Raw genomic sequence first — 20,934 nt, 5'->3', positions numbered from 1 at the left:
TTTTTTTTTTTTTTTTTTTTTTTATTTTCCTTGTAGCTTGTCCTCCTTGCTGCAGGATGAATTAGGAAGGCCAAGCCTCTTCCTCTGAGCCATGGAGACGAGGGCATCCTTCATTGCCAGCATGAGGGAGACCCAGCAGCTCTCCCCAGAGAAGGATCCCAGCCCAGCCAACGGTGATGGGGAGCAGTTTGATTCAGGTGAGCTCCCCTTCACCCCCACGAGTCCTTGTCCCTGCTGCAGCTCCTCACAGGTAGAGCTGGGAGCCAGGGAGGCATTGGGAATGGTTGTACCCTTTTTTGGGTCTTAAGGATTGGAATGTGTCCCGTGATTGATGGGAAATAGGAGCTTTTCCTCTTCTGGACCTCATCTGCAGTAGGTATCAGCTATTCAAAATTTAAACAGTCAGCCGTGGAAAACCTTTCCCAAGGCATCATACTGTGTTCTCCCAGCTTCCCCAGCGTTTTTTATTCTGTTGAAATGTTGTAGTAAAGAGAGACAGAACAAGCATTCAGAATTTTACAGCATTTCTCCTTTGTTCTGACCTTCCCCCTCATTTCCTTCACTGTTTTTTGGAGTGCTTCAGGTGAGGGGGTTTCACAAACACTGAGGAGTGCTGGTCACATGTTGTCCTTGTGCTCCTGACTGGATGCTTTGTAATGCTCTGGGATGGGCTCCTGAAGGTGTGAGGATCTGCTGTGCTAAATTTGGGTGTTCTGTGGTAGATACAGAAAAGTAAATGCTCCATTCTGGGGATTTTTTGTGGGATCAGGTGCTTTAACTTCCCATATCCAGCCTTAGCTGGAGGAGACTGTGTCACATGATGAAAAAGTACATTATGGCTAGACCTAACCTTTCTTTCTGAAGCCAGGCTTTTCCCTGCTTCTCCCTCAGCATGTCAGAAATTTGGCCACTCAGCCTTCAGTTTCCTCACTTCTTGTAGCAGCTCAGTGATTTTCCTGTTTCCTTGGACACCAGATCCTTGGATTTCCAGAGTGGACACATCTGGGCTGGTCTAATCACCACTGGATCTATTTTTATCTGTGGTTGAGAGGTAGGAATCTCTATGATGAGATTCAGTTGGCCAACCATAGACTTTTTTTTTGGGGATGAGGAGAACTGGCCTGCAATGCCTAAATTGTGGGGATAAGGATTTTGATGGCTCTCCCAAGGCTGTGCCAGAGGTTTGTGATTGATCAGATGTCTCCCTCTCCCCACACCTGTTGTGGGAGCATTTCAGTGCTCTTTTCACTCAGAAAATCATATATGTGTATCTAGGTGCTATAAATAAGATGTCTAAAAAATTTGCCTTAAATACTTTCTCCTACAGTGAAGCCTGGGGAAAAAAAAATAGTGTTTCTGGAGCCACAGGGGGAAAAAAATATAGTGTTTCTGGAGCCACAGGGTTTGGGTCTTTTATCCCTTTTCTTTTCCATAGCTGAACATTCCAGGGGGCTGTTAACAGCTGGAACAGTTGCATTTTTATAATGTCAATGCATGAGCACTTTAAAGCCATTGAGAGGCTCGCAGATAATGACTTGTTGATTTTATTTGTCATCCTGGGCTTGTTTATACATCACCGTATTGCAAACCAGCCAGCCTTGACTCTTTCATTAAGAAAAAGCTCTGGACCTAAGTACCAATAATTGGAAAGGGAGCTGGTATGTAAAATAGGTTTAATGCCAGATTTATCACCTTTCAGGGTGTCCTGTGCTCCTCAGCAGTTGGGTTTTTGTGATGGATGAGGAGATTTGTGTGCAGCCCTGTTGCATGTCTGGGTGGTGTTGGGTCCTTTGGGCTGGTCCCATCCCTGTGCCACTCTGTCTGCTCTGGATGCCCCCCTGCCAGAATTCCAGCAGGGAGCAAAATCCATTGAAAAACCATTTTGAAAACATACAGTCCCTTCAGAATCAGTTGTGGTGAAATGAAGCAAAATAAACCGCTGATGCTGTGATAAATGAGTGCTCTGACATTATTTTTACAGACCTTGTAAAAGTAATTTCCTGATAAAGTCTGCAGATAAAACATGGTAGAGGAGCCAGGCTGGTGATGTGTCAGAGAGGAATGAGCTGACAGCGAGGGAAGGCTGCAGCTCTCACTCTGCCTTGCCTCTGGGCATTGAAGCCTCTTTTTTTGGGTTTAGAAAGGAGAGATCTGGGTGGTATTTTATTCAGCAGGTGGTGGTGTGAGTTTTGCTGGGCAGCATGTGAAGGATCCTGCCAGTGAGAGTCTCTGTGCTGGCCTGTGGCAGAGTAGGTCAGGGTTAATAAGGTTGTGAAGGACTTGATGCATCCATAACTAGTGTCTAGTTATATTTGTTAAAAAGCTTTTTCCAAATTCTGGAGAAGACTCTGACCTGCCTGGAGACATTGCTCCTTGCAAGGGCTGGGGATAATGCACTGAACTGAAAACCTCTGTGGAATGAATCTTCCCTGTAAGACTGCTGAGGAGGGCTGGAGAAGAGGAGACACGTGCTGGAGGAGAGACTTGCCTTGACCCACACAGGAGATGAGAGCAAAAACAGGAATAAAAACTGAGAGCACACTGTGAGCATCCTGGGCTGAGGGAAAGGGAAATGCTCTGACATGGAAGTGCATTGTATTTGTGGAGTTCCCAGATGAAGGCAGGAATGATGAATCTGACTCCACATTCTCAGAAGGCTAATTTATTATTTTATATTATATTAAAGAATAGTATACTATACTAAAGAATACAGAAAGGATACTTACAGAATGCTAAAAAGATAATAATGAAAACTCGTGACTCTCTCCGCAGAGCCCTGAACCTGATTGGCCATTAAGTCAAAATAACTCACATGAAACCAATGAAACAATCACCTGTTGAATAAACAATGTCCAGACACATTTTAAAGCAGCAAAACATAGGAGAAGCAAATCAGATAATTATTGTTTTCCTTTTTCTCTGAGGCTTCTCAGCTTCCCAGGAGAAGAATATTGGGCAAAGGGATTTTTCCAGAAAATATGAATGTGACAGAAGTGCCTGACCAGGAGAGAAGAGAGCCCAGGGCTGACCTGGAAGTCACAGAATCACAGAATTATTTAGGTTGGAAGAGATCTGTAAGAGCTTTGGGTCCAACCATTCCCCCAGCACTGCCAAGAGCACACCCTGAGCCATGTCCCCACGTGCCACATCTCTGTGTTAATGTTTTAAATCCCCCCAGGGATGGTGGCTCCTCCACTGCCCTGTGCAGACTGTTCCAAATATCCTGGCCAGGTCCTGAGGTGGAGATGCCCTTGGGACTGTTGGAAAATTCCATCCCAACCCCACAGATACAGGTAACAGGGAGAGATGAGGCAGAGGAGATGATGCACTTTAAGCTTTTCATGTCAGATGTTTCTGACCTTTGATGGGATGGGGATTAGTTGTGCTCAGGGTAAAACGTTGCTTAAGCAATTTTAAGCCTGGAATGGACAATCATACCTGCCCATCTACTGATGGACTTGGTTTTAGAGGCTCAGCCTTTGAAATCTCTGCACACAGCTCTTTGTAACATTAACTCTGCAGGGTTGCAGGCACGAAGGCCGAAAAATATCCCTGTTCATCTAAATTGCCTGCCTGCATGATACAGAATTTTTCCACCAAGCTCCCACCTTGTGGTTAAGTTGTGGCTTATCATTCAGTCAAGGTTGAACAAACCCCTCATTCTGGGTCAGATAGCTCAAGTAGAGCCAGCTTCTGAGCCTGGAGGTTTTTGCAGTGATTGCAAAAATCAAAACAAAGCCCATTCTTTATTCTGCCATGAATTTGTCTATTTTTGGATTGTAATAATGGAATTGGGTTATTTCTTGCTGAGTTGAAGAGTCATCTGGTAGCCTCTTTATCACTGGAGTAAATGTTGATTTGCATCTCCATATTTAAGGAGATGATTTGAGTTTAGAACAAGGAGTCAGACTTGATGCAGAAGCATGCAAGTGTTTAATAGTGTTGACAGCTCACCTTTGAACTCCCAGACAGATCTTTACCCTCCACCAGCTCTGTCTCAAAAACCCTCTTCTGATCCCCTTTTTTCTCCCTCACCTATATGGGTCTGGTGCCACAGGCAGCAAATAAAAACTGTGTCTTCCCCTTCTAATAATGAGAGATTCCCCTTGCACAACATAATTTTCTCTGGTCCTGGAAACTGGAGACCTGTAGCAATAATTGCAATAAATTAACCTAGCCTTTTTCTTCATAAAACTGTCTGGGGAGGGTTCTTAATTCAGTTTGTCATGAGTCACTTTAATTACATCATGACCACACTGATGAATGCTGGGGCAGGTAAAGGGTCTCGCAGAGTTTGCCTGATAAATGCTTATTGCAAAGAGCTCATTGCTAGACTGTAAATATTTTTGCTCTGGGGATGAAACTGGCCTTGCAAGATTGCTTGGGAACAAAATGAAAACAATCAGATTTGGCTGATTTTCTGTAAGTGAAAGAAGATTTATTTTTAATTGTTGCTGGGTGCGTTTCAGGGATGTTTTGGGGCCTTGGCTCTGCCTCAGTGTGGTTTTAAAGGAAGCAAAGAAGGAGTGGTCATGTCCAGCCCTTGCTGTGGGGCAGTGGTGTGCATGGGGGAGAGAGGACACAGAGCCCCAAATCTGAAGGGGAGCAGAGAATAAGAAGGCACTAGGGGTCTAGGGAGGTTTGGGGAAAGCAGCTGTAGCCTTGGGGAAAAGGGGTTTATCTGAAATTTATGGATGCAGCGATGCTGAGGAAGGAGAAGAAGCAGGAGTGACAATGGGTCTCACTCACCCAAGGGTTGGGGTGTTTGTTCCACACACGGCTCAGCCAACAGAAGCATCTTCTCATTTATCCCTGGGGCACTGCTGCAATCACCAGTGCTGGGGGAGCACTGGGAGGGCACAAGGACATTCATTGCACCTCGCTGGTGGTGGGCAGGCAGGGAGTCACCAAATGCAAAATAAAAGAGCCCAAGTGCCTCTTGCAGCGTGTGACAGTTTTGTGCCCCCACTGCCGTGGAAGCAGAGTAATTTCTGGTCTCAGTGTTGGCTGCTAAAACCCCGGAGTCTGCTGAATTCATAGCAAGAGCTGGTCAAAACACAGATCCTTAAAGCAAGCTTTCTGTTTTCCCTTCTGTTGATGTTTATACTGGTTGCTATTCTCACCCTGAACTCTTTGACACAACTTTTGCCTTCTTTGGCTGTGTTTTAGGCTGCTTTTCTTTCTCCCATTTTTAAATTTTTTTTTTTCTTTTGCTTTTGAACAGATGAGGGCTCCAGCATTGAGGATGCAGACTTCAACTGGGATGAGTTCCTGGAGGAAACAGGAACCAGTGCTGCTCCCCACACCTCCTTCAAACATGTATGTGCTCTCTCTGAGCCTTGTGGGTGTTGTACACGTTCCCTCTTCTGGTTTTCAGGGGCTCCCTGGAGAACTGTAGTGGAGTCTTCCCATTTTGGGGAGAAATTGTCCCTCCACACATGTGACAGCCTGAGTGGGAATAGCCCCCCAGCTGGTGTTGGGTGACCTTGGTGTGTTTGCAGTCACACATGGGGGTTCTGTGTCTCTGCCACTCCCTTATCCTCTGCATCAGACTTTCCATTTTCGAGGGGTTGTGTTGCTCTCATTTTGCTTCTGATGCACTCATTTTTTTTCTCTTCACTGATTTTCCCCTTTACATTCATTGTTGTCCATGCCAGCCTGCAGAGATGCATCTCACAAGAGTGTTGTCGTTCCCCAGAGCTCCTTTTAATGCCTGATTTACTGCCTGGCAGAGTCACTCAGCACTGAAGTTCAATGTTGCCCTTAGGAAACCATCTCTCCTGCCTGCAGGTGCTGTCTCACAAGTGTGGGGAGCAGGGACTTGGGCAGGTGGTGCTTTTCCTGGCTGGACATGGGCATGCAGACAGCTGTGGTAGTGACAGGTCTGTGCTCTGCTCTGTGTTAGCACAAGCAGCATTTGGGGGCACCTCTGGAGATCACCTGGTCAAACCACCTTTGCCTCCAGGTAATTTTGTGGCTTGTTTTGTAGGGCTAAAGGAGCTGCAGGGATGAAAAACCTCTCTTTTATCTAGTCTGAGAAACCAGGAGAGTCCTCCATTCCCTATTTTGCTTTCATTTAACAACAGTTAACCCAGAGAATTGCAGGATGAAGGACCATAATTCTCTAAACTGGAGATTTGCAGGGCAGTTCTTACTGTGGAGTTTATTCTTGATCCAGCAGCTGCTTGGAGAGAGCATCTTGTCTCAGATTTCTGTTCCAGGCTCCTAGTAGAAAGTTTAGTGCTTCATGAAGCCCTTAAGGATGCCTTAATTTGTGAGGAGATGCCCAGGTCACCCTGCTGATGCTGCTGACTGCAGTGTCTCACAGCACCGGAGTCCTGGGAGTGTCAGTGTGGGACACATTGGTGCTGGGAACAGCCCTTGGTGACTGCTTCACAGTCTGAAACACCATCCTCAAAAATCTGGCCAAAAAAAAGCTGAAAGCTGTTGGAGGAGATTGTATTATCTGTCTGTCTGATTCTCCTCTTGATGTGGTTTCCAGTCACAAGTCTCTTGGCTTCCAGAGCACCTCGTTGGTGTTACGGTGAGCAGAGGGAGAAAACCAGAAAATGAATCACTCTCTGCAGGCATCGGGCTCAGGTGTTTGGAGCTGCAGCTGCCAGTTTGTACTGGGGGGAGGCCAGGAGATCCCATTTGTACTGGGACATGGGCCACTCTGTACCCGGATTATTTGTGAGGACTCTGAGCATCGCTGAGATCCTGCCTTAGCACTGAGTAAAGCAGTGCATGTCACTGACCACCTCAGTGTTAGACTGTGTCCAAAGGTCCCTCTCAATTGTTCTGTGCCTCTGGGCACAGATTCTGCTGGAAGTGCCCACATCAGGAAAGGCACACAGAGTGCAGATGATAAATGGGTTTGGCTGGGCAGCCCTTGGGGTCAGAAGCTGGAGCTGGATGAGGCAGGGATTACTGCTGATGGACCAGAGGAGTGTTTTCTCAGCAGCTTGGCATCCCCACATCTGTGGAATCCTCAGTTGAGCAAGTAGACCATGTTATATTTGTCTTTGTGAATAAAAGAGTAATTTAAAACTGCCATTTCAATTGGAAATCTATCAGAGACAGGCTTACCTAGAGTTATAATCCCTCTGGATTCAGTAGCTGATAAGGTCCTAAGAAACCTGTGACAACCTGTCCTTAAATATCTCCTGAGGAATGACAGGTTACATTTTGGATGGTTTTGTGAAGGCTGGCACCTGACAAATGCCCTGGCATCCACCTCTTCTTTATCAGCAACAGCTGGAGGCATCCCACTGTCCTTGGAACACAGGCTGTGCTGCAGCAGGCCCTGGTGTTCATCAGCAGTGCCAGCAGTGTCCCAAAAGAGATGCACTGGCATCTCCAGTGTCCTAAGGCAAGTTATAGGTGCCCTGTCGCTGCTGAAATAAGTGGAAGTGACACCTCCATCAGATGGCAGGACAGTGACCCAGACAATTCACTTCTTTCAGTGGCAGGTCATAACCTGGTTTTCCATGGGGGGATTGATTGGGGCTTGAGCTGCTGAGGATGGGTGCAGTGGAAATTCTCTCCTTGGTCTGCCTGGTGCAGCATTCAGCCCTTGATGCTTGTCAAGCCTCTAGAGGGGCTTCAGTGTTGTTGTGTGACCAATTATTGTAGTTGGGCTTAACTCCTAGAGGTGCTCCATAGCTGCCTTTCTGTGTCCTGTGATTTGCCTGGGAAATGAAACTTCATTTGAGTTGTGCTGACCGTACCCAAGGCATTAGTGACATGTAGGGATTGAAGATGAGTGCCAGTCCTCTCTTGGATGCAGTACACCTGACTTCACAGCCTGTGGGACTTACATGATGGGCCAGTGAAGTAGGAATGGAGCTGCTCAGACAGATGGAGAAGGAGGTGGTTGGATTTAGGAGCACAATCAGCTCATGTCCTATCCCAGCGCTGCTCTTTAAGAGCTGTGGTATTTTCGGGGTCCCCAGGACAAAGGAGGAATGATTGAATCTGACTCCATATTCTTAGAAGGCTAATTTATTATTTTATGTTATTATAATGTTAAAGAATGCTATACTAAACTCTACTAAAGAATAGAGAGAAGATACAGACAGAAGGCTACAAAGAATGATGATGAAAATTCGTGACTTCTTCCAGAGTCCCGACACAGCTGGCTGTAATTGGCCCAATAAGTAAAAACAATTCACATGCAACCAATGAAACAATCACCTACCACGTTCCAAAGTAGCAAACATAGGAGAAGCAAATCAGATAATTTTTCCAGAAAATATGACAGTGACAAAGAGCAGCATTTCCAGGGGAGGGGAGAGCAGCTCCCTACCCAGCAGAAAAAGTAACACCATCCCTTTCTCATTCTGCAAGGTTGAAATCAGCCTTCAGAGCAGTTTCCAGCCCGGGATGAAACTAGAAGTGGCCAACAAGAGCAACCCAGACACGTACTGGGTGGCTACCATCATCACCACGTGCGGGCAGCTCCTGCTGCTGCGCTACTGCGGCTACGGCGACGACCGCAGGGCAGACTTCTGGTGTGACGTGATGACAGCAGACCTGCACCCCGTGGGCTGGTGCACGCAGAACAACAAGGTCCTGATGCCTCCAGATGGTGAGTTCTGCCTGCTTTGCTGGGGTCCTGCTCTGGTGTTGGGCTTTCAGATTTCTGGGGTTGTTGTATTTGCGGGGTGCCGCGAAGAAGGAAGGGATGATGAATCTGACTCCTATTATTATCTTTTTAGCATTGTGTAAGGATCCTTTCTGTATTCTTTACAACAGTTTAGCACGGCTCATTTATTATTTTATGATACTGTAATATATTAAAGAATACTATGCTAAACTGTAGTAAAGAGTACAGAAAGGATACTTACACAATGCTAAAAAGATAATAATTAAACTAGTGACTCTCTCCAGAATCTGGATGCAGCTTGGCACTGATTGGCCAATGGGTCAAAACAACTCATAACAAAACCCAATGAAACAATCACCTGTGGGTAGACAATCTCCAAACACATTCCAGATGAGCAGAACACAGGAGAATCAAATGACATAATAATTGTTACCCTTTTTGTCTGAGGCTTCTCAGTTTCCCAGGAGAAGAATCCTGGGCCAAGGGATTTTTCAGGGAATGTGAATGCGACAGGGGATGGGTACTCCAGGTCCTCAGCTGGTGTTGGGTGATGTGGACAGGGTCGTGTCCCCACAGGATTCAGTTTGCCAGTCAGCCTCCAGCAAAGGAATTTTTGCCCTAGCTGGTGACAGAAGGCTCTTCCATAGGGAGATGTCTTGTTACTGCTGAACTGCAATGCTGTGATTGTCACTTCAGGGAGAAAACTGTCCTGTTCTTGTAGAAAGGAGGGGTGAAATTCAAGAGTGAGAACAAACTAAAATAAGCAAGATCAGCTTGGGTGTAACCAAAATCAGAAGCTGACTTTGCACTCAAAAGTGTTTTGCCCTGAAAATTTATAACCTTCCATCGCCAGACTCTGGCAGCTCTTAATTCCAATGGTGGATCCACGTGATTAAAGATAGCAGAATTTGGTCATTATTGGTTAGGGCATGTCCTGATTGGCAGCTCTTAGGTGCACAGAAGCTGAATGGAAATGTTGTAGGTTCCTGAGTGGCCCATGTGGAGCAGTTTGTTAATAATACAATTTGATCCCCAGCGTATAAGAATAAAAATATATATATATATATATATATATGTATGTATATATAGGCTGTGTGCATCAACAGAGCAGCTGTGGTGTATCCTTGCTACTACACTGCTCCAGGCAGAGGCATATTGTCAGTGTTGCTGCTAAGTATTCCTGCCATATATCCCATTTATTCTGGATCAAGGGAAGAAGAGATGAATATTCAGCCTCCAGCTTGTGCATACATTTAAGGAAAGTCTCATTTAAGGGCTCTGCTGCTGAAGTTACTCTTTCCCTTTTTGCTGTGTGGCCACTGGAAACAGTGCGTGTGCCAGTTGTGTGCCACATGGGAATTCTCCTGGAGTAAGTGTTCCCTGACTTCCTCCTGAAGTGAGCTATAGACAGAGTCCTTGAATCAAAGCTGACATTCCTGCCTTGCATGTGCCCAACTGTGAGCTAAACTTGTCTTTTTGTTCTGGTCTGTGTGTTTTGAATAAACACAAGATTGATTGCTTAAAAAAAAAAAAAGAAAACAAAAAGAAGCCTTGAAGATAAATATGGCTGAGAAATCTCTTGGCTTAGTACCAGTAAATCAAGCTGATGTGAGAGGGATGAGGTATTTTATTTTATTGGCCTCTTAAACTGCATTTTATTATGTGGATTACAATCAGCGCTACCAGAAAGGTGTACGGTGCTGCAGACTAAATCTCAAATGTGAGGGTCAGGAGGGTAAGAGAATTTACTGAATGTCGTAATAGAAAATAACAATTCCCTTATAACCTGAGGCAGCTGCTTTGCACGGATCTGCTGGAATTTGCCCTTTGGGTCGTGGCCACTCTGTGTGAATTGCCTTGCTTGAGTGACTGCAAGTGTGCAGTGTGTCCTGCATCCCTTTTTCTCCGGTGGGTGATGTAACTGGACACCCGGGTGCTGAATGTGGGCAACTGCCCTGTTAGTCTGGGGCTTTTTTTTTGTTTATTTTCCGACTCCCACTCCCATTTTCAGTGAATAAACTTTGTTGAAGATGTCACAGTATAATTTTCAAAAAGAAGAAATTAAATGCATGGGTTGTTATTCCAAAAGAGATTTAAGCATTTAAGAGCTTGGCTCATATTTTGGAATGAGGCATCTAAAATGCCCAAGAGGATCTGAGCTTTCAGGCCTTAAAGAATCATAGGACCTATGCACTGGTAAAAGAGAAGCTGATGTTCTCTGTGAACTCTGTGGAGTTTTTTTTAAACCTCTCATTTTGCTGTCAGACTTTTGGGGGAAACAAAAACCAGCTTTAAATTGCACGGACCTGGTTCTGAAGGCATCAGTTCTGCGCTGTAATCTTGATTACAGTGACTGTATCTGTTGGCTAGACCATGCAATCAAACAGCATGGCTGGGGCTGGTTGTCTGTCATTAGGCTGTGATTTTAATCAGGAGCTGAAGGCTTTGGTTAAAAAGCAGAGTTGCCCAAATGGACTTGTTTAACAGCCAGAACGACAGCACTGGGACAATGCTTTGTTTCTGCTCACGAGGCAGGTTGGACTGATCGCTGCTCATCTCGTAAATGTGGTGCCAGACAGGAATGGTGGAGTGATGGGACAAAGAATTTCATTAGATGGGAGAGAGATGCAACAAAATGGGCTGGTTCAGTTCAGCAGATCAATAGAACTTGATTTAAAGTCCAGCACACACAGAGCTTTTAAGAGGCGGCTGCCAAATAATTGTAGTTTATGATCCAAATCGAAGGAAGTTGATTCATTTGCAGGCTGCTGCTCCGTTATTTATGGGGTGACATCAGTTGCATCATGAGGCCCGTGGCCTGTGAGTAAAATGTCAAGTCATGTTCTGTCCTCCTGTGACGTGATGGTGCAGTCACCAGATCAGGAATACCTGAGGTGGCAATAAAATGTCTTGGTTTATGGCAGGATGGTGTGAGTGCACGTGTGCCTGTGAGCTTCACGCTCCAACCCCCTCCTTCACAGGAAATCAAAGGAGTAAAATTGTAGTTACTTCAAGCTTTGCCATTAATTATATTTTTCTCATTACAAATCGGTGTGTAATTTGAATTGCAAACTCAACTATCCTGGCAGAATAGATCTGTTTACCATTCAAAGCAAAATGAAAATTATTTAAATTAGTTAATATAGAACTCATTTGAATGAATTGGATGTTTATTCATGAACTAGCTGAGGCAAGTGTGAAGCTGTCCTTATGGTCTGTAGCTTTGGCACTGATCAGCTCTAATGTCACGTCCTGGGACAGAGATTTCTTCTTTATTGCATATTAACTGTGGTGTAAGCAGTGGGTAACTACAGCCTGGTGTAGCTGAGTGTGAAATTTTCATCCTTCCTGACAAGGCCCTTCAGCACTTGTAGTTCATATGAGGAAGGGCAACCTGCTTCAGGGTTCACTGGCAGTGGCAGGGCTGTGGTGATGTGGGAGGCTTTGTTTCCTGCACTGTAAGGGTGGGATGTAAGGCAGATTTTCCATCAGTTACTTAAAATTTCCCCATTGTATCAGCCTGCATGGAAACACGGATAGCATTTATCCCCAAACGCTCTCTTCCTCCTCTTAGTGCACTTGTTTGTTGCCATCCTTCATCCCTTGGACTGAGCATCCTTCATCCCTTTTACCCACTGAGCATTAAAAATTTAAGCCTAACTAAACTTTGCTGACTAGTGAGAGGAAAAGAGGTGTCCTTTAGGCTGTTCATTTCCATGTGCTGTTTTCCTGTGTTGGTGACAGTTGAGTTCCTGGACACATCCACCATCGGGCGCAGGAGCGGCGTGGGGAACCTGACAAGTGTAGTAGCTAAATTATGCATTGTGAAAGAGCAGGGACATCCTGTGATTGACGCTCGGGGGTTTTTGTGCAGATTGCAGATTTCCAGCTGAGCTGACAGAGCCCAGGCTCTCCTGGCACTGTTGTAATGCATCCTGGAATGAGCTGAAGACACCGGATGACGGGATTGTTTTGTACACTTGGAACTGCAGCAGCGGCTCTGCTTTGATGCTATTCACAGATGGAAATTCAAACAGGGCATTTCTGTGTGCAGATCTGTGAGCTGGAGTGTGTGGAGATGGAAAGAAACATAGCAGGGAGAGAGCCAGGTCTATATTTTGGTTTTGTGGTGGGCTGGTGCGAATGGGGAAACCTCTGAACACTGGCTGTACCTGGGCTTGGTGACCAAGAAGATCAGTCCCACTGTGATTTTGTGTAGGAGAGCAGCTTTTACTTCCTTGTTGCCTCAGTGCAAGGAGGATTAAAGTTCAGAAGTCTGATCCTGTGTTGAAATAACCTTCTCTTTCATGGTGCTGAGCTTGATGAAGTTTAATCATCAAATCTACCATAAAGAAGGGTAGACTTAAAGCATTTTGCCTGCCCAGGCTTTCTGTGAAGGCAAACACCATCATTTGGTCAGTATTTGAGGCAGGTTTTCATCTGGCTGTCAGGTGAGATTAATTCCTATCCCAGATGTAGGGCAAAGGAGGGAAATTTCACTGTGATTCCAAGAGCTGGGTCAGATTCTGGGCAGGATATGGTTGAAAAGGGAGATAAAACTTGCGCCATGGCATATTGGGTTACCTTCAAATGACAACTTACTGCTTTTTTTGTTTGGTTGGTTTTATATACTATCATGTGAATCTATCACAGAGCAAAATCCTGCTCTTTGAGGTCAGCAGTGTAAAGAAGGGGAGAAATGAATCTGGTTGCCCTTGTTGAAATTTACAGCAGGATGATTCTGAAAGGCCAGAAAATGGTCTGCTGTGTTGCAGGTGTGGGTTTGATGTCACTCCAAGGCGCACAGAAGGCTTTTTTTGGGGTCACAGCTCAGGGTGGTGGTGATGTGGCCCATACCCTTGGCTTTCAGCATCATTATTGGATCTCCCTTGCTGAATGCAAAGCTTGTCCGTGGGTGCTCAAAAGGAGGACACAGAGATGCGAGATAATGTTTTTGACAGTGGATGAGGGTGTTCAGAGATTCCCTTTCAGAAAATACAGTCATGGATATAGTTGGGGTTTTGTTTTTTTTTTTAAATGAAGTCATCTTCCCCCTGGTGATCTCATCCCAGAGGAAGTAAAAATTAAGCTGTACTTGCAGGTAGAGGGATCAGATGGGCAGGGTGGACTTCTCCTTTTGCTTTTTTACTGATATGGAGAGCAGATGTGGCCCCAGTTTAGCTCTTTCACCTGAAATATTACTTCCTAAGAGCTTGAGGCTGGAGAAAATAAGTAGGCATTCACTGAGCTTATGCTGTTTTACATCAGCTAAGAACTGGGCCCTCGAGCCAAGTAAAATGAAACTCGGAAATCTTCTTTGGGAGGTTGCACTGTCAAAGCCTGTGGATGTTTCTAAAGCAGTATACAGGGCTGTTTCTTAAAATCTCTGCCCGATCTTTATCCTGTTATTCCATCAAAAATGAGTTTAGACTAACCTAATGTAAATAGATGGTAGGATTTCTTTATTTTAAATGCTGCAAATGACTCTTAGTACAGTGTTTTATGTGTGCTTTTCAAGTCGACTTTAGCAGACTATTAATTATGCAGGGATGACGTTAGCATAAATAACTAGTCAGCAAATAAATGTCAATTAAATATTCTATTAGCATAGTAGGCAGCTTTATGCATTGGCATAGAACATTTAGCAGATCATACTTAATGAGCACATAAAAAAATAGTTCGTTTTTTTTTCTCTCTAAGCTCTCCTGATGACGGCAAAGGGGAGGAGAGGAGGTAAAAATGCTGGGTTTGGCTGAAATTTGCTGTGGTAGGAGTCAGGTCAGTTGACTCTGGTGTATTTTGGGAGTTTCCAGGAGCTGGAATTCATTGGAGCATGTCATGGCTTGGCATTTCCTCCCAGCCCCTCATAGCCCTTGCAGACTTGCTCCTGAGAAAAGCATATTTTCATTACAGCACCCTCAGTAGTTTTTTCTTCCCTTCCTTGGCATGATTCAGATCCCTCAACCTGGGATGGGAAAATTCAAGAGTCTGCTCGTGGCTTGAGTGCCATCAGGGTAATGTTGTCTTGATAGGGAAAATGCTCTTTTCACTGTTGTGTGAAACTGTAAATCTTTTTCATGTGCTACTGGCTTTAGTTACTTTCAAAAGACTTAGTATTGCCAAGTGAGGCCCTTTTGGGGTAAACTGAGCATAACAGCCCCCCACGTGTCTTTTGGGAATATAATTAATTGTTGAGCTACTGTGTAAATGTGGCACAGCCTGGCCATGGGTCAGGCTTTGCAAGAAGTTTGAGTTGTAGACTTTATCAAATGCAGAGGGTTTTGATCATCTCCAGGTCTGTTGGGTTTGAGGTAAACATCTTCTGTTTTGATTTTCCTTTTAATATAATTTTTCAGGTCCAGAGGCATAACTGCAGAGAGCCTTGCAGGGATGAGATGCTGGCAGGTTTATTAGGTGGAGTGGGGAGTAGATGATTTATCCTGATATTTCAGTTGTGAAACTTAGACCAAAAAACACGTCCTGAGTGGGAAATGTGCGGTGTGCACTGCTGTGGCTCTGTGAGTGATGGAGAAAATCGAGGGGGAAAACTGTTTGGTTCAGCACAGGTCTTCTTATTTAGAGTGTTTTGGGAGTGCTGTACAAGTGTTATTTAGGAATGTGGACAGGATTCCCAGCCTTGGCTCTGCAGGGGCCCTGTGGCTCAGGTAGTGACCTTGGGGCACTCTCAGTTCTCTGCTGAGGGGAAAATTTCCCCTGAGGCCAAGTCTCATCAGCTGGGGTCACTCTTCTTGCTCCTCTTGAGTATCTGGTGGAACTGGCTTAGAAAAGTTCCTTTCTCGCCTTCATGAAACCATAAATTCAAAGCTTCTGCTTTGTGCTCACCAGCATTTTCCTTCAGGAAAAAGTCAGCGTTTTTGCACTCAAAAACATCAGGGTGGCTGTCTTTGGTTTAAACACCCAAAAAACTGTCTTTGGGTTGAGTTGCAGCAGACTCAGCGCCTCAAAAATGGGTGCTGGTCCCACCTTGCCCTTTTGCCTGGGTTAGACTTTTTCTCAGAGGGTTTTGGCCTCTCCTTGTGCATTCATCCTGAGATTCTTCTCCTCCATTCCCATGAGATGCTCTTGTGCCTGGGGAACCCAGTCCTTGCTGAGGATCAGGCATTTGAAGAACTGAAACCGTGCAAGATTGTTTAGTTTTCCAGCAGAAAAAAGAAAGCCCAGAGCTTGCACATGAAGTAAGCTCTGTTTATTAAAAGCAAGAAACGAAACACACTTTTTATCAAAACCTAATTTTCCAGTAAGAAGCTGTTTCAGCAGAACATGCCCAGCAAGCCTAGTTTCCAGGGACAACAACATCTGCTTATACTGTATTTATATTTATTCATGCTCACAAGCAAATGGAGGAAGGGAAAAAGGAGCAGGCCTGACCAGGCAGCCTGTGGTCCAGCGAGGCAGGGATGTGTGCAGTGTCTGTGGGCACCAGAACTGCTCAGCAACCTGCAGGGCACCTCAAGTGCCTCTTCAGCATCTGTATTTGGGTGCTTTTTTATCATAGAATCCAAGAATGGTTTGTGTTGGAAGGGATCTTACTGATCATCTCATTCTAATCCCTGCCATGGGCAGGGACATCTTCTGCAGAACAGAGTATTACTGAGGATAATTTGGAAAAATCAGATTTGGCCTTCACCTAGATTAGATATCAGTGCAAGTCCTTAGAGGGTTGGCAGTTTCACAGATGCACTTGTCCCCTAATGTAAATCCTGGATTTTTGCAGATTTCTAAATGGAAATACTTTTCATCTGTAACTGTAGCCTGTCCTTGTTCCCGTACTGGACTGAGCCGTGTAGTCAGCAAACCTTGTAAAAAAATATGACTTAGTTTTACAGCTAACACTGAGGATAATGCAGCACTGTTTACTCTAGTGTGTTATTAACCCAGCTCGGAGCAGGGGTTTAATCTGGAGGTTGGCTGGCAGCCAAGGAAGGGTTCAAGAAGTGGTTCTCCAGTGGATGAGGTTTGAAAGCCAGTGACTCAGACATGGCCCTGCTGCAGTGAATCCACTCTCTGCCTGCTTTTCCCTCGCTTGGGTGGACTCTCTGTTCTGACTTTTATCTCCACATGCTGCTGCCTTCCCCCATAAAGGAGTGATGCTGCCATTCCCACAGCAGCTGGATGGTTTGCAGCATTTTAAGGGTCTCTTTTGGGTGGTGCAGGGAAGGCTGAATGATGAATCCTGTTATGATTAAAGAAGCAGCACCTTGTGTACAAGCAACAGTAAAGCTGAGGATCAGGGATATTGCAATGAAAACTGAAAGCCTAATCCTTTTATAAACAGTCTGGAGGGGGGGAAAAGGAAAAGCAGTGATTTTCGGGGACTTTGACAAGTTATAAATATATCCTGAGTGAAACCAATAGTGTGGAGCTTTATGAAAGATTTAATGAATGAATATTTCATGCCCACATGGTGCTTCTTCTGTAAAGTGTGCTGTTGGTAAAAAGCAATAAACAAAGAACCTCCTTCAGGGTTTGTTTGGGCTTTTAAATTAAACTAATTTAATCAACTTTTTCAGTCAAGCTTGATATTAGTTCATTTCTGTACACAGCACTGTACTCAGTTGTGTTTGTTTTCTCCTGATACCTGTTCCGCTGTTTGGAAGATGCCTGAATATCAGAGACTGATTCATTTCATCCTGCCCTTATGGTGCATCTGGGTTTTCAAGGCAGAGAACTCCTGACTTTCTCCTTTTTCTAAAACCTGAGGAGCCATCCATCCTCCACCATCACAGCTGGAGGTGTTTCAGGACTGCAGCTGAGGTCATTATCCAGCAGGAAAATCACTTGAGCATGTTGGTCATTTCTGATTGTAAGCAAATAGGATTTTTTTTGGTTTTGGAAGCCTTCAGCACCCAGTTTGCTGCTGCTTGAAGGACTAGACTAGCCCAAAGTGCTCTGGAGTCTGGCCTCCTATGGCCAGCGAGGTTTGGACATTTCTGCACTGGATATCAGAGATTTGTGAAGGGAGATGGAAATTCTCTTCAAGCTCAGGCTCTTGGCAGGGCTGGGGCTCGGGTGTGCTGGTGAAGTTTCTTTATGGTTGGCAGTCATGACAAATGGCCAGGAGGAAATCAGGGTATGTGTTAGCTCTGTGTTCCATGTCTTTTGCAATAATTTCTAAAAAATCCTTGGGGATGTGATTTCTCCTTGGGAACAGCAGGACTGAAGCCAGTTGATGTTTTCACAGCTGGACCAGCAAGTGAAAAGCAAATGGGGCAAGTAGGGAGGTAAAAGCAGGGGTGATTGGAGGGGTAGAGCTAACTTTGGGAAGGCATCAGCATGAGCTGGGGATCCTCTCAACCCCACACCTTGCATGGAATGGTGGGGTTGGTGTTGCATGGAATGAGGCATTTCTTAGCTGCTTTTGCCATGAAAAGGTGCAAAAGTTCCTTTTTTTTTTTTTTTTTTCTTTTTTCTTCCTTTTTTATCTTTTCCTGTGGAACCAGTTGATTTTGTAGTGGGCAACTTTGGGAACTGAAATTTATCCCTCTTGAGTGGATGGAGTCTGGCCCCTTGAGGTTTCTGCTACATATGAGCAGGGCTTTGTATTAGAAGAGAGGTTGTGTTAGAAACTGAGGGAATTTTGCTTGTCCAAACCCACACAGATCCGAGTTCCATTTTTTTGGTGGTGTTATTAGGCACCATGTGAGATTCTGTCTCTATAGATCAAGGCTCAAGCCCGTTGCACAGCAAAAGCATTAAACTTCAGCAAATCCTGATGCAGCAAAACTCCTTGCGAGTGATGCTGAGCTGCAAAAACTGCTTTATCCAGCCCAAAATGTTGGCAGAACCAATTTCTGCGGCAGCTCCTGACCCCCTGCAAGGAAAGCTCATTTCAGTGGGACTCAGGCTCTGTTCAGGATGCTTGGAGCACTTGAGGTGAGCAGTTGAGACCCCATGGCTTTGCCTTCTGTTGCTGATGATTCTGATCACAGTCTGCAGCCTCCACCGTGACCAAACCATTGGTTTTGAGCCTGAGGTTTAGTGCAGGTTGTGCTGGAGGATCAGAGATAGGGCAGGAGAGGAGTAATTGCAGCTTGAGGCAGAGACTGAATGAGAAGCTGCATTTCCAAGGAAATACTGCAGGAAAAGGCTGTGAGCAGACACCAGACTTTTTTGCAAGTAGAGATTTCCTCCTTCTTTAGCAGCAAGTGGAGCAGGGTAGATTTTTTGGGTGGTACCTTTGAGACCATTTCAGAAAAAAAAAATTCTCTTTGACAATTCTTGCAAAAAACTTCTTCCATCCACTGAGTGAAAAAGCAGAATCCTCCTCCCAATACATTTAAGTGTCAAGATGGAAATTATTTCATAATCAGCCTCTGTGAGGCTCCTTAAAAAAAAAAGTTTCAGAATTACTGGCCCCGTTGCTCTGAGTTTAACCAGTGTTTGGCATCATCCAGCTCCTTGTTTCAGACCATGTGAATATGAAACAAAATGCAGAAAAGTTGAGAATCTCTTCAGTATCTAACAGAAGAATTAAAACCCCTTTTCTAGGCTTGGTGTGTTGTCACTGAGGAGACTACAGTGTCATTTTTTGAGAAAGCACCACTGACATGTGCACCTTGCTCATGACTCTGGAGATCCCCACACCTTGAATATCCAGCAGTGAATATCCACAGTTGTTCTTCCACACTCACACCATGTCCTGGGACATCTCCTCTCAAGCTGTGGAGCTAAAAAGCCCAGAAACCACAGAAAAATGGGATGATTGACCCTGAAAGCATAACAGTGGGTGCAGACCACTCGTTTTTGTAATTGTCAATTTAATTAATGTCTGGCTGAATGCATTTTTAATAAAATACTCTTAAAAATTATTAGTTTGAGAGATTTTTAAATTGTCATTCTTGATAATTGAATTTAATTTCCCTTCCCCAGTCTCCTGTAATTTTCCCCAGAGGAGTTCTGGAATGGAAATGCCACTTCAACTGTAAGACTAGACTTAGGCAGTTAATGATATAAAAGGTAAAGCGTGGTCAAACTTAATTAATCTCTATTGGAGATATCTGTGGAGACTTAAAAAAAAAAAAACCATGTCTTTAATATTCAAAGTTAGGCACAGCTTTGGGTGTTTATATCAGAGAAGGAGGTGATATTTTTGGTGCATTGGATAGGAACTGGGGAGGGTGAGTAACACAAGAGATTTGATCCAGAGCATGCCAAAATTCAAGTACACTCTTCTTCAGTGTACCTTTTTTGATCAGTTTGATTATTAAATTATGCCTTTTAGTGCTGAGGGAGGATTTTCTGAGCTCTTTTAGGCCAAGGACAAGCCAGCATGTCCAGTGCCATGTCTTCAGCAGAGCTTTCCTTCAGGTGCACCTTGGATTCGTGAGGAACAGGCACGGAGTGAATTTGGGAAGCTGCTAGTGGCAGATGCAAGCACCAGCATGATCCCGAGCCAGCTGTGACTTGCACTTGATTTTTCCTTCATTATGCATGATAATGTGGGCTCCCAGTCACCGTGGAAGGGGCTGGATTCCTGAAGCAGACCATATGCTCCTGGAGCCCGTGGAGGTGGCTGATAACACAGTGTGGAGGTTTAAGGGATGTTCCTATAAAGCATTTTCCTGATGACAACTAAAAATCAATTCTTCTAACCCAGATAACCAAATTCTGGGTCAGTTCTGGCCCTTCTGCATTGCAGAACTTTCGCTCTGAATTCTCAAATAATCTGATTCTATGTCTCTGTGTGCATGCTCTCGCTTCCATTTGATTTTGGTCACAGAAGAAATAAAACCCAGACCCACAAATGAGCTTAAGGACATGCTGAAACCCATCCTGATTGATGGTTTACTTTGTGTTGAGAGGCAGAGCATCCACCTCCTGTTTTTGTAGCTAAAAAAAGCTTCTTTACCCACGCTGTCACTTGGGAATGAAGAAATGAGGGGAAAGTCAGTGTTTTTAGGTGTAAAAAATGTAGCTACTTCCAAAAGTGCTGGAGTTGATGTAGAAGATTAATTATATCCAGGGGAAGCCTTTCCAGATTGAGGAAATTGTCCTGCTATGTGTTTTGCCAGGGCTCTGCCCTGATGAGTACAAAACCTGGAGAGGGGGAAATCTACAATTCTCCTGTGCCAAGCAGCTCTGGGAAGGTCAGTGAGGAGTCTCTGCCCATGGGAATCATCTACACCCGGAATGTTTCGACTGCTGAAATTACCTCTTCCATAGATTCCTGCTTTGCTTTGAGCAGTTCTGCTGCTGAGCTTTACCTTTTCAGCAGGTGCATCTTTTGGGAAGGCCTGTTGATATAAGACATCTGAATTTATTTAGAAAGAAGCCAAAAAAACTTAAGAGTTAGCATTGTATGATGA

General features: G+C 44.7%; 1 protein-coding gene across 1 annotated transcript in view; it reads left to right on the top strand.

Moving 5' to 3' along the window:
• Positions 1 to 20,934, top strand: part of SFMBT2 (Scm like with four mbt domains 2) — a 102,817-nt gene that overhangs the window by 12,393 nt on the left and 69,490 nt on the right. Inside the window, exons 2-4 of the mRNA XM_041483773.1 lie at positions 37 to 197; positions 5,225 to 5,319; positions 8,350 to 8,590. Of these exons, the coding sequence (XP_041339707.1) occupies positions 92 to 197; positions 5,225 to 5,319; positions 8,350 to 8,590 (442 nt within the window). The 5' untranslated portion in view covers positions 37 to 91. The remainder of the gene's footprint in view (positions 1 to 36; positions 198 to 5,224; positions 5,320 to 8,349; positions 8,591 to 20,934) is intronic.

The sequence above is a fragment of the Pyrgilauda ruficollis genome, unplaced genomic scaffold (assembly GCF_017590135.1).
Source record: "Pyrgilauda ruficollis isolate IOZ18807 unplaced genomic scaffold, ASM1759013v1 scaffold61, whole genome shotgun sequence".
In the NCBI taxonomy this organism is placed as follows: domain Eukaryota; kingdom Metazoa; phylum Chordata; class Aves; order Passeriformes; family Passeridae; genus Pyrgilauda; species Pyrgilauda ruficollis.
This window is presented reverse-complemented; position numbering and strand designations above follow the sequence as displayed.